General features: G+C 41.4%; 1 protein-coding gene across 6 annotated transcripts in view; it reads left to right on the forward strand.

Moving 5' to 3' along the window:
• Positions 1-15447, forward strand: part of SLC38A9 (solute carrier family 38 member 9) — a 54021-nt gene that overhangs the window by 18096 nt on the left and 20478 nt on the right. For 5 of the 6 annotated variants that reach the window (XM_030004736.2, XM_030004738.2, XM_030004740.2 and 2 more), the window contains 7 exons: positions 231-352; positions 501-564; positions 676-769; positions 1748-1918; positions 4516-4575; positions 6843-7040; positions 10468-10575. In XM_030004736.2, the coding sequence (XP_029860596.1) occupies positions 231-352; positions 501-564; positions 676-769; positions 1748-1918; positions 4516-4575; positions 6843-7040; positions 10468-10575 (817 nt within the window). The remainder of the gene's footprint in view (positions 1-230; positions 353-500; positions 565-675; positions 770-1747; positions 1919-4515; positions 4576-6842; positions 7041-10467; positions 10576-15447) is intronic. The other variant, XM_030004742.2, reaches the window with a different exon arrangement.

The following is a 15447-nucleotide window of genomic DNA, read 5'->3' on the forward strand; positions in this document are numbered from 1 at the left end:
GTTACAGACATTTTGTAGAGGAAAAATCTGTTTTTCTGTTGTCTAGCTAAAAATCCTATCAACTGTTTTTTTCTCATGGGGAGAAAATTAATGTAGGCCAACCTTTTTTTTTTTTTAATGCACTTTTCATTGAAAGATTTTGTGATTTACAGCAGTTGGCTTGCTGTATTTGGGACAATAGTTACTTTGGTGTTACTAATAAGTCTTTGTTTTTTTTATCCATTTGTTAGATTGCTCCTGATCATGTACTTCCAGCTCCTGATGAAATCTATGTGTACAGTCCGTTAGGAACTGCTTTTAAAGTTGACAGTTGCACAGATGGCTATGGTAAAAACTCCAGTGTAGTGACAATGTATGTTAAGCACCTTGCCATATATTAGCCAGAAAATGCATTATTAGTGGATGTTCTATATTGTATGCATAACTGTTGTAGCTAAGAGGGTAGTATGAGGTAAGAGTGCTTCTTAAATTATTCACTGGCTTTTTTCTTTTCTTCCTAGATTTATGATATGGAATACAATGATGGGTACCTCTATATTAAGTATCCCATGGGGAATAAAACAGGTAGAACTATTAAAAGTGTATGTGTATGAAAATCTTTTTGGCAACATGGCTTGCTCTTCATTTTTCTGTAGTGTTACTGATAAAGTAAAATGTATTTCTCCCTCTTAACAGGCAGGCTTTACTTCTGGAATCATTCTCATCTTACTGATGGGCATTTTGACTCTTTATTGCTGCTACAGAGTTGTGAAATCACGGAAAATGATACGTAAGAAATACAAAGCTTCATAACGCAGATATTTCCATTAAGTGTGAAATACAGAGATCTAAGAGATTCTTAGTTTGTCTGTATCTTTAGTATATGTTAGACCTGACCTGCAATTAAAAGCTGTTCCTTTGAATGTCTCCCTACTTTTGTAGTCTGATCTAAGCTCTGTCACCTCAATACCTGTCTTCCCTTATTAGATGGTCCTTCAGTTCTTTGGAACCTAAGTATTACAGCCAAACCCAAACTCTTAGCAAGCATGGTTTCAAATGTTCACTTACTAAGCGTCTGGGGACTTGCGGAGTTAGAGGCTTCCCTTCTGCTCCATAAGCACTGTCCAGTTCTCTACCAGTATTTCTGATCATGTTCTGCAGTGGAACAGCATGGGCTGTAGCTGCATCCACTTGTGTTGTATGCCTGTACTACCCTAATATTTATGTATATTCTATGTTGGAAGCAATTTATGGACAATTGCCTCAATGACAGTGGTTCTACTTAGAATGTACTTTTATTGTTCAAAACTCATCTTGCAGCTTTTGTAGTTGGTGTTTTTATGCATAAACTAACCCCTCACTTGCTCAGATAAAGGCAGTTAAGACCTCCAGTTTGTGACAACTCATTTCAGGGCATTGTTGAGGACTAGTTCATGGTCTGGCCTACTTTGCCATAACTCATGCAAAAGCCTTTAGCTGCAAATGCATGGCTGCATTTTTGTCACCATGTCTTATTCCCGTGCTTCTGGAAGTACTCAAAGTAGTAGTATAGCCACAATAAAAGCCTCTACCACTTCAGGCTCCTTCAGTCAAAGGCCTTATGAATGTTCAACTTTAAAGTTAACAGCAATCTTCTTAGCCCTTGGAAGCACTGTGAATTTCTGTCAAGAGTACTCTGAAACAAGAACACATGCTGTGATGAAGAGTTCTACTGACTCTAGTATAACATTTTGTTTAAATATGTTTCTGGTTTTTGTATCTTCTACAGCTTTAATAGATACCTCAAACTGGGAATTCCCAGATGTTTGCAAGTATTACTTTGGATCCTTTGGTCAATGGTCAAGCCTCTTATTTTCTATGGTATCGCTTGTTGGAGCCATGGTTGTTTATTGGGTGCTTATGTCCAACTTTCTGTTCAACACAGGAAGGTTTATATACAGTAAGTATACATTTTTGGTTAAATTTTACAGCTATGTTGTGGAAAGATCAAGACTTGCTTTATACTGAAAAAGAATTGTCCATTTTACTAAATCTTCATTTTTCTGTTACTTTGCGTGAAAAGTCAAGTGAGAATAAGTAACTATGTGTGTGATTATGGGCACAGTCATGTATGTTTTCAAAGCCAGTTTGTCAGTCTCTCTCTTGAAGCATGGTTTTAATCAAAGGCAAAGTACCAATCACCTGATTTGCATGTCAGGAATGAGGCTTCTTGGTGTAGTTTAAACAACCCGAACCTGGTTGCTTGTTTCCACTTTGTATTTTCACTCCCTCCTTGTTTGCATGGGTGTAACTATTTGAACAGCCACATAACAGGCTAGGCTGTTGCAATGATCCAGATTAATGGAAAAAAAAATCTAGTTTCATTCTACATTTCAACAAGCACACTTAGAGTGCTGCCGTATAGAAGGTTCTTGCAAGCGTCCCTGAAGGAACGATGAACTGTAGCAGAGTGTAAGAGAGTGTAAGAACAACTCTTAGTCTGGTGTTGCTACAAAAGAAAACTGGTTATTTACACCCTTGTACGTGCACAGACACACAAGCTTTTGTGGATACAATCAATTAGGTATGTAGAGTTGTGGGAATAAATGTTGGAATTGAGAGCTTTGAAAATCTGACTCATAGCGTTGAATGGAACAACTAAGATTTAAGAGTTTCTGTTTTGAAAGTAATTAACAAATCTTTGAGGCAAATAACAGCACAGACATTTATACCTCTTAAACAATGTTTAATTAGAGTTCCCACCATCCCTGAAGGACATACTTTATTGGTTAATGACTGGTATATTTTACAGCTGACCTAATTCATATGTTGTTAAGGCCATTTCATTTTAGACTTTGTTTTTTTAAATAAGGTTAGCACTTTAATCCTAAATTATTCTTAACCAAATAACTCCTAATTCTAATAAACAAACTTCAGAATGATCGAAACAGTTCCTTTTCTAGGAAAAAAGTCCTGCTTTTCCCTGAGATTGGCATGTTCTTTTATCACTTACCTATATTTGTTAGGGGTTCTTATTTAAGTTGTTTGCTCTGTGATAACTTTAATCATTGGATTCTTATCCTAACTTTCATTGTGGCTACTTAATTACTAAGTTATAAAATGGGTAATAGGATGTAGGTTTGACACAATGGCATCTTCCAGCCATGCGTTTCTAAGTTATTCTAAGCAGGCTACTGTATTTCTTGTACATTCAGATTACTTTTTAAAAAATCTGCACACACAATTTAGGTGGGAACAAATTTATTTCCTAAGGGAGAATAGTCTAGAAATTAGTAGTACGCAAAGAATGCAAGAACTGTAAGCCAAGTATGATATCCTGTCTTTTTTTTTTTAACATGGTGTCCCATCCCTTTGTTTTGTGTTTGTTTTATGAAACAAATAAATCAAAAAATGCAATTGCTAGTCCTAGAACACTTTTTAAGTACAGAGGAAACATAGGTTGGATATCCATCTATAACTAATTCTAAAGAGCTCTAATTCTCTAAGAGCTATCAGTTCTTTTGATGGCTTCACACTAGGTACATTTTTTTAAGTAGTAAAACAAAGCAGTGGTGAAGTGAGGAGGTGACGAATTATTTTAGTTGAATCTTCTGATTGCTGAACTGAACTGATATCAGTAAGTATAAGAAACTCAGTTGTGATTCAGGGTGTCATAAATCAAAATGAAGAAACAAAAAATAGAAAAAGTCTTGTGGGAACAAAACTTTTTTTATGAGAAACAAGTTGCTGTTAATTGCATTAAAAAGATCTGAGGTCTACTGCCCCAGTTGATTTTCTGTGTGCATAATACACCCACATGCAGCAGAAGCAAATTTTAACCAGAGACACACTAATTAAATTTCCAAGCTGATGGGCATTTTCTGTGTGTATATATACATAAATATAAGGAAATTGCTATCCAACACTCTCATACTGGTGAAGTTGCAGAAACTAAGAAATACCTGGTGTGGCAGAGCAATAAAGTAGCACAGGAGTGTACTGGAAACAAAATACTACTAGAGATGACTGTAGACAGTGAGACTTAAATCTTTTTCCAGAGATACCTTTCTTTAAAATACAACATGGAAAAAGCATCCCACAGAGTCTCTTCTGAAAAAAAGATTAGAAAAATTAGTAGGGGAAGCTTTTTCCATATAATACCATCTGGACTAAGGATGTAGTTGCACGCACTCTTTTTCTGTCCCAAAAGAGACTGGTTTTAAGACGTATCTCCCCACTAACCTACTGTACAACTCTGCAGACAGAGGAGCTGGGACAAGCAGAGGTGTGCTGGGGGAGCAGGAATGAGCAGCTGGGAGGGGAGGCTTGGGAACTTCATAAAAGGACAGGGCTGCTGAGAAGAAAGTAGCGCAGTGGGGGGCTACTTTAGAACACTTTTAAAAGAAAGTTTTAAAATATCCACTTGGGGTTGGGGGAAGTGCAAGCGACTCTGATGTCATTTTCCAAAAGATTTGCGTACTTAATTTTTATCAAGTCAATAGACAAAAGCCTAACAGCAGGTTTGGGGCATTGATAGTAAGATTTTCTTCTTTTCAGACTTTGTGCATGACATTAATGTAACAGATATTGTTCCTGGCACGAATGGAAGTAACAAAGGTAAGAGCACTTATTGGTATTGTTTCCTGGTTTGGGGTGGGGGTTTAAAGGCAGATCATCATGTTTCCGTGCCTAACCACATTCCAGTTATAAGGGGTATATAATAAGTTCTAACTATGTGTTTTTTTAAAAACTGTAATTTTCTGGGATTTGTACTTTGTACTGATTATCTGGGATTTGTACTTCCACAAATAACCACACACTTGGAAAGCTTAACAGTTGAAAAGAAAAAAAAAAAAAGTAAGTGAGGGTGGGAATAAGGATTAAAAAGCAAATTACAAGTGTGTGTATACCCAGACAGATCCTCCTTAAAACCATGAACGTTAGACCTCTTAACAGTAGTTGCACAGTGAGGAATTGCCTTAAGGAATTTTAACTTTCGCACCCTAAAGTTAAGGCACATCAGATCTGTTTACTGTTTAAAATCTTGGCTGGGACATCTTTGCTCCTCACCACCTCTACAGCAACATTCTTATTTACAAAAATGCCATAAGAACAGCTTTAATGATGCTCAGCACAGAAAGAAACAAGTGTCAGGCTAAATGAGCATCCGCTTGCGTTTTGTGGAGAGTCTGACATTTGCACAACTAAGGGAAGAAACCGCAGTCAAATATGAAGACAGGTCTGTTGCAAGTTCTTGAGTAAGCACAATAACGTAGAACGAAGGCAGGAGCTAGGCATTGTCAGCCTCTGATCTTGCTGCCTATATATAGTAACTGAACATGTAGTGCTTTGTTATGAAGCAGAAAATTTTCTGTATCCTGGGTGCTTAGGGGAATGGGGAAACATTTCAGTACCAGCTGGACAGCTGCGTCACACTAGCTGCAGCCCTGTTTCTGGAGGGCAGCTGTTGGAGTTAGGCAAAGGAGTTGAGAAATAAATTCTGAAAACCAGTTGATTTGCATTTGAGCTAGTGTTGAATTCTGTTTCTACTACAGTCCTTACCAGCAAGGCACCAATAGCTGCTGCAGTGCTCTTTCTCTTGTGCTCTATCCTGCTTCTGCTCTTCTGTCCCATTCTTAATGCAGCAGGGGGTATAACTTGGAGACAAAGTAGACAACAATATTCCACAGCATCCTCCAGCAACTGGAAGATTTAAAGCAGCTGCTTCACAAAATTAACAGCTGCCAGATGCTCAAATGACTCTTGGCAGGGCATTCAGGGCTACCAAGGAGATCAGTAAGAACAAAAGCAATTTTCAAGGTCTGTGAAACAGTCCTCTTATAAGCAATGGAGAGAAAGCAAATGAGAAAACTGGAAGTAACATAATGGTCTCTCAAGAAATTTGGCAGAACACTTTTTACACCTTTGCCTTTGTAACAGAACAGGCATGCAGCCAATGTAGGAGGGAGGCTATCAAGTATTGCGGGATGCCAAAATTTAAAATAAGACATTATAAGAACAATAAGACAGGTTCATATTTCAACACGTAACTTTGTAGGCATATGTTAGAAAGAAATGCTGATTATAACAAAAATCAAATAAACACATTTTTATCAAGGGATCTTTTTTTTTTTGGTTGGTTTTGTTCCAGTCACTTGTTCAGGTGCTGCCATTGATCAGCCACCATGTAACAGCAGTGAGATGTTCCCTTTTGGCAGTGTTATGGGTGCATATCTTATGGGTGTACAAATTGCTTCCGTTTTGTTGTCTAGCAGTGTTGTACTTGCACCTGGCATGGCACCAAGATGACAGGATGTTTTGGTTCAGTGCATGAGTTTTAGACCTGCCAATTGTTGTAGTAGCTTTCTTGTCATCCTTAGTTTGTGTGTTCCCAGAGCAACGTACAGTAATACAGGCTCTTCTGTACACAGGTGCGCTTGCATCTTGGTTCATATGATCTTACTGAAGTGTGCAGGGACAGATTACAATGCTAAATACGCAGCCAGATGCAGAGGTGTGTTCCTATGACTTGATTCCAGCAGGTGCATGTAGGCACTGAACACACCTAGTTACGGATATGTGACCTTGAAGGCTGATCCTATGCCCTAGCTCAGGTGTTAGACAAATAGCATCTTTGTTGTGCTCAGCTGAAAAAAACATAGCACTTGTCAGCTTAGAGTGCAGGGTGCCTAGCAATGACACCTTAGCACTGAACTGATAAAAAAACAAATAGAAGTTAGGAACTGAATTGTCAAACATTGCTTTTGAGTGGTCTTATTCCCCATAGGTAGAACACTCCACAAATTATGGGATCTTGGCTGTGAAGATTCTATGCAAGTGAAACCATTTTCACCTGGGGATATTTTTCTTTTCCTTTCTTCCAGTCATTTGTCCAAGTGCTGCTAGCAGTCACCCACCACAGAACAAGAGTGTGATCTTCTCTTCTGGCAACAATACTGGTTTTGAACTCTTCGAGGAGTGGTGGAACAAATCACAAACAGTACCATTTTACCTGATTGCTGTTCTTCTACCCCTGCTAAATCTGAAGTCTCCATCCTTCTTTGCAAAGTTTAATGTCCTAGGTAGGTAACAAATACTTTAATAGCATTGGTTCATCTAAACCTCCCCTGCCGCAACTTGAGGCCATTTCCTCTCATCTTATTGCTTGTTACTTGGGAAAAGAGACTGACACCCACCTCGCTACAACTTCCTTTCAGGTAGTTGTAGAGAGCGATAAGGTGTCCCCTCAGCCTCCTTTTCTCCAGGCTAAACAACCCCAGCTCCCTCAGCCACTCCTCATAAGACTTGTGCTCCAGGCCCTTCACCAGCTTTGTTGCTCTTCTCTGGACACGCTCCACCACCTCAATGTCTTTCCTGTAGTGAGGGGCCCAAAACTGAACACAGTACTCGAGGTGCGGCCTCACCAGTGCCGAGTACAGGGGAACAATCACCTCCCTGCTCCTGCTGGCCACACTATTTCTGATACAGGCCAGGATGCCGTTGGCCTTCTTGGCCACCTGGGCACACTGCTGGCTCATATTCAGCCGGCTGTCGACCAGCACCTCCAAGTCCTTTTCCACCAGGCAGCTTTCCAGCCACTCTTCCAGTAGTTTGCCAGCAGCCGATATTGTGCCTCAGAGTGATTCACTGGTTGGTTTGTTAATCACCCACAGGCTTTCTACCCTACTTTGCTTGAGTCTTACAGTTAATAAGGACTTTCAACAAGGCCAAGTGCCGGGTCCTGCACTTCGGTCACAGCAACCCCATGCAGCGCTACAGGCTTGGGGAAGAGTGGCTGGAAAGCTGCCCGGCAGAGAAAGACCTGGGGGTGCTGGTCGACAGCCGGCTGAATATGAGCCAGCAGTGTGCCCAGGTGGCCAAGAAGGCCAACGGCATCCTGGCCTGTATCAGAAATAGTGTGGCCAGCAGGAGCAGGGAGGTGATTGTTCCCCTGTACTCGGCACTGGTGAGGCCGCACCTCGAGTACTGTGTTCAGTTTTGGGCCCCTCACTACAGGAAAGACATTGAGGTGGTGGAGTGAGTCCAGAGGAGGGCAACAAAGCTGGTGAAGGGCCTGGAGCACAAGTCTTATGAGGAGTGGCTGAGGGAACTGGGGTTGTTTAGCCTGGAGAAAAGGAGGCTGAGGGGAGACCTTATCGCTCTCTACAACTACCTGAAGGGGGGTTGTAGTGAGGTGGGTGCTGGTCTCTTCTATCAAGTAACTAGTGATAGGATGAGAGGAAATGGCCTCAAGTTGCAGCAGGGGAGGTTTGGATTGGATATTAGGAAAAATTTCTTTACTGAAAGCGTTGTCAGTTATTGGGACAGGCTGTCCAGGGAAGTGGCTGAGTCACTATCTCTGGAGGTATTCAAAAAGCACATAGGCAACACACTTCAGAACATGGTTTAGTGGGCATGGTTGATGGTTGGACTCGATGATCTTGAAGGTCTTTTCCAACCTAAATGATTCTATGATTCTATGGTTTTTTTTTTTCTTTTGCTCACTTGATAATCCTGTAAAACAAGTTCTACTGTATTTACAACAGATTTTCCCAGACTGTGGCACACATACTACTATGCAGCATTTGATGCTTACTTCCTTTGCACAGTCAGGCATACCCTTCCTCATCTGGTAAACATTCAACACAGGCAATTACTTCCAAAGATTAATCACTTCTGACCTGAAGTCATTTGCTGCCAATCAGTTGATTAATTAATCACATCAATGAGCATAACCTGCTGCTTTGCTTTGCCCCAGCTCCCAATACCCTGGCGTATTGTGCCCTACAAGGTCAAAAATTGTGACTCCTCCTTGCTTCCGTGTTGAGATAGAAGACTGAGGCAGGTGGGATTGGTAAAGTAGATAAAGCACATGGATGATGGGTAGGGTTGGTCACAGTTTATGGAGTAGGAGAGGTCTGAGAGCATAGTATTGAAGCCCATGATGAAGAGAAAGGGAAAGGGGATGGGGATCACAGAATAGGTTGAAAAAAGATGGAGATGTATTGTAAAGGAGGTAGAGGACAGGGAATTGAGGGTCTAGTTTGTCCTATGTTCCAGTATGACACTTAATTAGAGCTTGGATCTGCTGTTGCTGGAACCGCTGAATGAAAATGCAACACAGGAGCTTGGGTAAGTGATAGTGCCTCTGTGTAAAAAGTAAGGTTTTTACATAGACTAGGTACAGCGTTAGGAATAAGAAAATATTTTATCAAGTGAGGTCTAGCCAAAAGCAGCACATTATCATGGACAACTATTCTTTTATTTGAGAACCTGAATATTAAAATATGAATTTCTCATAACTTCAGTAGATTGTTGTGTAATTGAGAACCAGTTCAAAGTTGCCTTAGTTTTTGTAAACCTTGACATTTATAGGACCAGAAAAAATGGAAGGCAATTTTTGAGATGCTGAAATGAATCTTAATAGAGCACTTTTACATATCTTTACACCTACAGAAACCTAAATCATTAGGAAGCTGCAGAATATTTTAGCCATTAAGCTGATCCTCAAGTACGGAACCTTTTATCTTCCTAATTCCTTGACTATGCTCTGTGTAATCGAATGATAATTTCTTCAGTTTATTTTTTAACCTTGGAGGTATTCCTAGAAAGAAATTATGTCTTATCTGAATCTGTATTCTAAACTGTAAAACTGCTGTTTCTTTGTTTTTACTTACCTATAACCTGTTCTCTGGTGACTAGCAGTGTTGTTGGCCGGGACGTTGCATTGCAGTAGCCTTAATTACTGTTGTACAGTTTCCTTCAATTTTTAGGTACTTATTATTCTGTCCTTAGCTCTTCTGAATGGCAGGAGCCAAGATCATATGCTTTCCATCCCACAGGCAGACACAGCAAGGCATTTATACCCATCTGTGATCTCTACCTATAGGCCTCTAGCTGTGCAGAGTATTGCTGGATGCCTCTGAACCAATAAGATGGAATGCAAATCCAGTGTTATGATCAAGGTTATCCATGGTTATGATAAAGACAAAGTTTAAATCAGTAGTGATCAAATGCCATTATCAGTTTCTAGCTCACAGTGTGAAGTTCACAATTGCAGTAAACGTTCATATCTCATTGGGCCATTTGGTTCAAAAAGTCAGTGACGGAATACATGTTGTAATGGCTGCAGTACTGTAGCCAACTTTGTCTCATGTTAGATAAAAATCCTGTTAGTTGAAGCTGGAACCAATCAGTTACTGCCTAGAGCTCTCCCTACCTGCCCAGTACCAGGGATTTCAGGGTACTTCTTCCACTGTCATTACTGCAGCATCTGGAGAACATTAAACATGCTGAAAGCTTCCATTGGGTACAAGTGCATTATTCTTTCTCTCTGACCTATGAAAGAAATAAAGAAAAAGAAAATTTAGACTAGCCTGTATTTTTAAGAATGAATACCAACCCTAAGTGTTTGGGCTACTGGTAACTAGCTGGATGGAGCCAGAATAAAACAGATCACAAATACTTTCTACTGCCTCATGGTGTTTGTTTGGCTCTTGTCTTTTCTAGGTACGGTTTCAGTTGTCTACTTAGTTTTTCTGGTTACTGTTAAGGCTGCTCGTCTGGGAATCCACTTAGAATACAACTGGTTTACAGAGAATGATTTTTTTGTACCAGGTAAGATGGTTAAAATGTAGTAATGAAGCATGTATATGATCGGTTTAAGATTTTTTAAAGCAATTCATGAACGACTTTCTCATTTACCTTTTGACACCACCGTGACATAAGTGAGGAAATGCTGTCTGATGTTGCATGTGGAGGGTCAGGAAGGATCCCTTGTGACAAAGTGACAATCCGTTTCCCAGTGATGTTCCTTAATTAGGAGACAGTATCAGCACTGTGGAGAAGAGGAGGAGTGCCCATCAGAGGTATCTCCAACATATATTATGTCTCAGGGAGCTTGCCATAGTCCTTTTTCACCTGTATTACATAAGTTCTAGCTGCACCATTTTCAGATCATGCCTATTTCAGTAGCAGTTACAAATGTCAAACTGTAGACAGATTGACTGGTTAAGGTGCTGTAAGTTCTCCACACACTGTCTTGCTTAAATGAAGTAGATCATTCACCATAATTTATGAGCATGATTTTCCTGTATTTCCCAATGTATCTCAGGTTTTAGTCCATAATCTTCACAGACTCATAGAACAGAATCATAAAATGGTTTGGGTTGGAAGGGACCTTAAAGATCATCTAGTTCCAACCCCCTGCCATGGGCAGGGACACCTTCCACTAGACCAGGTTGCTCAAAGCCCCATCCAACCTGGCCTTGGACACTTCCAGGGATGGGGCATCCACAGATTCTCTGGGCAACCTGTTCCAGTGTCCCACCACCCTCACAGTAAAGAATTTCTTCCTTACATCTAATGTAAATCTACCCTCTTTCAGTTTAAAACTGTTACTCCTCGTCCTATCACTACAGGAGTCCCTTCCCATCTTTCCTGTAGGCCCCCTTTAAGTACTGGAAGGTTGCTATAAGGTCTTCCTGGAGCCTTCTCTTCTCTAGGCTAAAAAAGCTCAGCTCCCTCAGCCTGTCCTTATAAGGGATGTGCTCCAGCCCCTGATCATTTTTGTGGCCCCCCTCTGGACCCGCGTGGGCAGGTCCATGTCTTTCTTATGTTGGGGGCCCCAGAGCTGGACGCAGTACTCCACATGGGGTCTCATGAGAGCAGAGTAGAGGGGCAGAATCACTTCCCTCGAGCTGCTGATCACACTTCTTATGATGCAGCCCAGAATGCATTGGCTTTCTGGGCTGTGAGCACACATTGCTGGCTCATAGTCAGTTTTTCATCCACTAATACCCCCAAGTCTTTCTCCTCAGGGCTGCCCTCAATCCACTCATTGCCCAGCCTCTATTTGTGCTTGGGATTGCCTGGACCCATGTGCAGGACCTTGCACTTGGCCCTGTTGAACTTCAAGAGGTTCATACGGGCCCACTTCTCAAGCCTGTCAAGGTCCCTCTGGATGGCATCCCTTCCCTCCAGCGTGTTGACCACAACACACAGCTTGGTGTCATCAGCAAACTTGCTGAGGTGCACTCAATCCCACTGTCCATTTCACTGACAAAGATGTTAAACAGCACTGGTCGCAATACTGACCCCTGAGGAACACCACTCGTCACTGGTCTCCACTCAGATATTGAGCTGTTGACCGCAACTCTTTGTGTGCAACCACCCAGCCAATTCCTTGCCTACCAACTGCTTCATCCTTCAAATCCATGTCTCTCCAATTTAGAGACAAGGGATGTCATGTGGGACACTGTCAAATGCTTTGCACAAGTCCAGGAAGATGACATCTGTTGCTCTTCCCTTATCCACCAATGCTGTAACCACCCCGTCATAGAAGGCCACCAAATTTGTCAGGCACAATTTGCCCTGAGTGAAGCCATGTTGGCTGTCACCAATCACCTCCTTATTTTCCATGTGCCCTAGCATAGTTTCCAGGGGGATCTGCTCCGTGATGTTGCCAGGCAGAGGGGTGAGACTGACTGGCCTGTAGTTCCCCGGGTCTTCCTTTTTCCCCTTTTTAAAAATGGGGGTTAAGTTTCCCCTTTTCCAATCAGTGGGAACTTCCCCAGACTGCCACAACTTCTCAAATATGATGGATAGTGGCTTAGCCACTTCATCTGCCAGTTGAACCGCAGAGGACCCGCAGATGTATCTCATCAGGTCCCATGGACTTACGTAGCTTTGGGTTCCTTAGATGGTCTTGAACGTGATCTTCTTCTGTGGTGGGTGGTTCTTCATTCTCCCAGTCTCTTCCTTTGCCTTCTGTGACTTGGGCAGTGTGGCTGGAGCACTTGCTGGTGAAGACTGAGACAAAAAAGTTGTTGAGTACCTCAGCTTTCTCCATATCCCGGGTTACAAGGTCTCCTCTTTCCTACCGGAGAGGGCCCACATTTTCCCTAGTCTTCCTTTTATCACTGACATACCTATAGCAGCTTTTCTTGTTGCCCTTGATATCCCTGGCCAGATTTAATTCTATCAGGGCTTTGGCTTTCCTAACCTGATCCCTGGTTGCTCGGACAATTTCTCTGTATTCCTCCTAGGCTACCTGCCCTTGCTTCCACCTTCTGTAGGCTTCCTCTTTGTGTTTGAGTTTGTCCAGGAGCTCCTTGTTCATCCATGCAGGCCTCCTGGTGTTTTTGCCTGACCTCCTCTTTGTTGGGATGCATCACTGCTGAGCTTGGAGGAGGTGACCCTTGAATATTAACCAGCATTCTTGGGCCTCTCTTTCCTCCAGGGCCTTATCCCATGGTTCTCTACCAAGCAGATCCCTGAAGAGGCCAAAGTGTGCTCTCGTGAAGTCCAGGGTAGTGAGCTTGCTGTGAGCCCTCCTCACTGCCCTAAGGATCTTGAACTCCACGTTTCATGGTCACTGCAGCCAAGGCTGCCCTTGGGCTTAACATTCTCCACAAGCCCCTCCTTTTCAGTGATCTTAGCCCATTAGCTCTCCAGTATGTTTCTTTTCTTTCTTGAATGTTGTTTTTGTGGCTGTTTGTTCTTTCCAAATTACTGTTACAAATTACTGGGTGAGATGTCACAGTCATAAACAGTGGTATTGCATGAACAGATAGTCTAAAGAGATTGATTTCTTGTTTTGGGAGGCTTGGAATGAGAGATCTGAGGTTATGTCTTAGCTGTTTTTTCCCTATCCTTTACAACAGGTAAATGCATGACCGCTTAGGTCCAAGTAGCTGTGTCCTGTACTATTGAATTGTATCACTCCTTCTGTTCTTAGAAATGAGTATTTTGTCCTTCTTTAAAAGTTACTTCTTTACTTAAGGCAAAATTCAAAGATATGCACCTTTTTAGGGTTTCTTGTGTGGGTCCGTGCATTTTTAGTTTCCAGTCACAATAAGGATTGTACTAGCAGTTTTACACATGGGTTGCAAACTATTGTTAGGTCCAATTATGTAGAATTGGAGAAGAAAACAAGGATAACTTAAAACATTAGGATGGGTTTTGAATTACTGTAGCAAGATAAGAGATCAAAAAAAGAAACACCAGCGTTGTTTTGTGTTTCTAATAGAATCTGATCTAATTTGTGGAATCATGGTAAACACACTGTGGCAACAAAAGTAACAACTCAGTGAGTAAACTACAGATAGTAGTTAATTGAGTAAAGTTACCAATACAAAATTTGACTGATTTAGGTGTGTTCACATCATAGTCACAGTGGTCTTGCAGCTACTTATTCTTTGTTGTCTTCTACCACTCCCTTTGGGTTGATTCAGCTCTCTAAATGAACTGAAATGGATCTGGCACAATAATAAGCAGAATAAACAGCTTAGCTAGTGTATTCCATGTACATTTGGCAAAGACGTCTGCTCAAAATTCTCCACCAGTATTCCCATTCTCCACCTCCCAGCCCCTAGCTATCATCAAATCAGTTTGTTCATTTTTCCGTAACTGCTGAAGGTCATTCCTTCCTCATCTCATCCAGGCATTCAGAAGGCTATTTCAAGATCTGAATGACAAGAAACAAGTGGAAGGCTATGTAAAACAGTTTCTTCAATGTCCTTTCTGGCTGAGTCTTCAAAGCCAGGCAATTGTTGCTGAGTATGACTGTGTGCAAGACCAAAGCAGATGCTTTGAGGATGAACTGGATTATCATCGTGATTCCCTAAGAATCCTCCTGACTGCATAAGCATACAGCATAAGTACAAACTTACAGATGGATGTAGGTAGTTCTGAAATGGAACTATCTATGCTATCTATTTTCCTCCATCACTGCATTTACTTCTAGACAGAATTTTTGGACTAACAAACTACTTTTGTCTCCAGTGTAAAAATTTGGATTTCAAAGCACTGGATGATTAGCATCAGCATTAATGACCTAATTTATTTTGCATGGCATTATTCTTAAAGCTGTCTGTAAGGAGATATGGTACTCAAGCATGTGCTGCTCAGTCAGTAGATAGACGACAATGTTTGGTCTTGATCCATTGAAAGCATGGAAACTTGGTCTTCACCTGAACTGCCTCTGCAGACGGTCTTCAAATGCTCACATGGCCTCATATCTACAGGCTCATTCCTGAGAGTGCAGGAGAAAATTTGCCCAAACTATGGTTCACTAACATACCCATATAAACTGGAAGCCAGCCTAAGTCTTAAAAATCAGGTTTTAAGTATCTTCAAGTTCAAGTCCAAAATCTGTTAAGTAGTCCTAGTGTAAAATGAGTTACAGCACGACACGTGTGCCACAGGTCACTAAGAAGTGGAGCACCCAGTAGTTTGATTATTTTAGCAATGCAACTAGTACTGCTAGGAGATGGGCAAAGCATGTAGCTAATGCATATAAATCCAGCTACTACCGATTGTTGTAGTGATGGGGGAAATGCAGTGTTGAAAGAGATTCTGAATCTGTCAGTTCGATTTTTATTACTGAGATTAAAGGAGTGGATGGAAAACAAGCCCAAAAGTCGCTTGCACTCTCAATTCTATCAGTAGTGCATCATGCTAATTAGGTATTGAAGATAAAGTGAATCC

The sequence above is a fragment of the Aquila chrysaetos genome, chromosome Z (assembly GCF_900496995.4).
Source record: "Aquila chrysaetos chrysaetos chromosome Z, bAquChr1.4, whole genome shotgun sequence".
NCBI classification, from domain to species: domain Eukaryota; kingdom Metazoa; phylum Chordata; class Aves; order Accipitriformes; family Accipitridae; genus Aquila; species Aquila chrysaetos.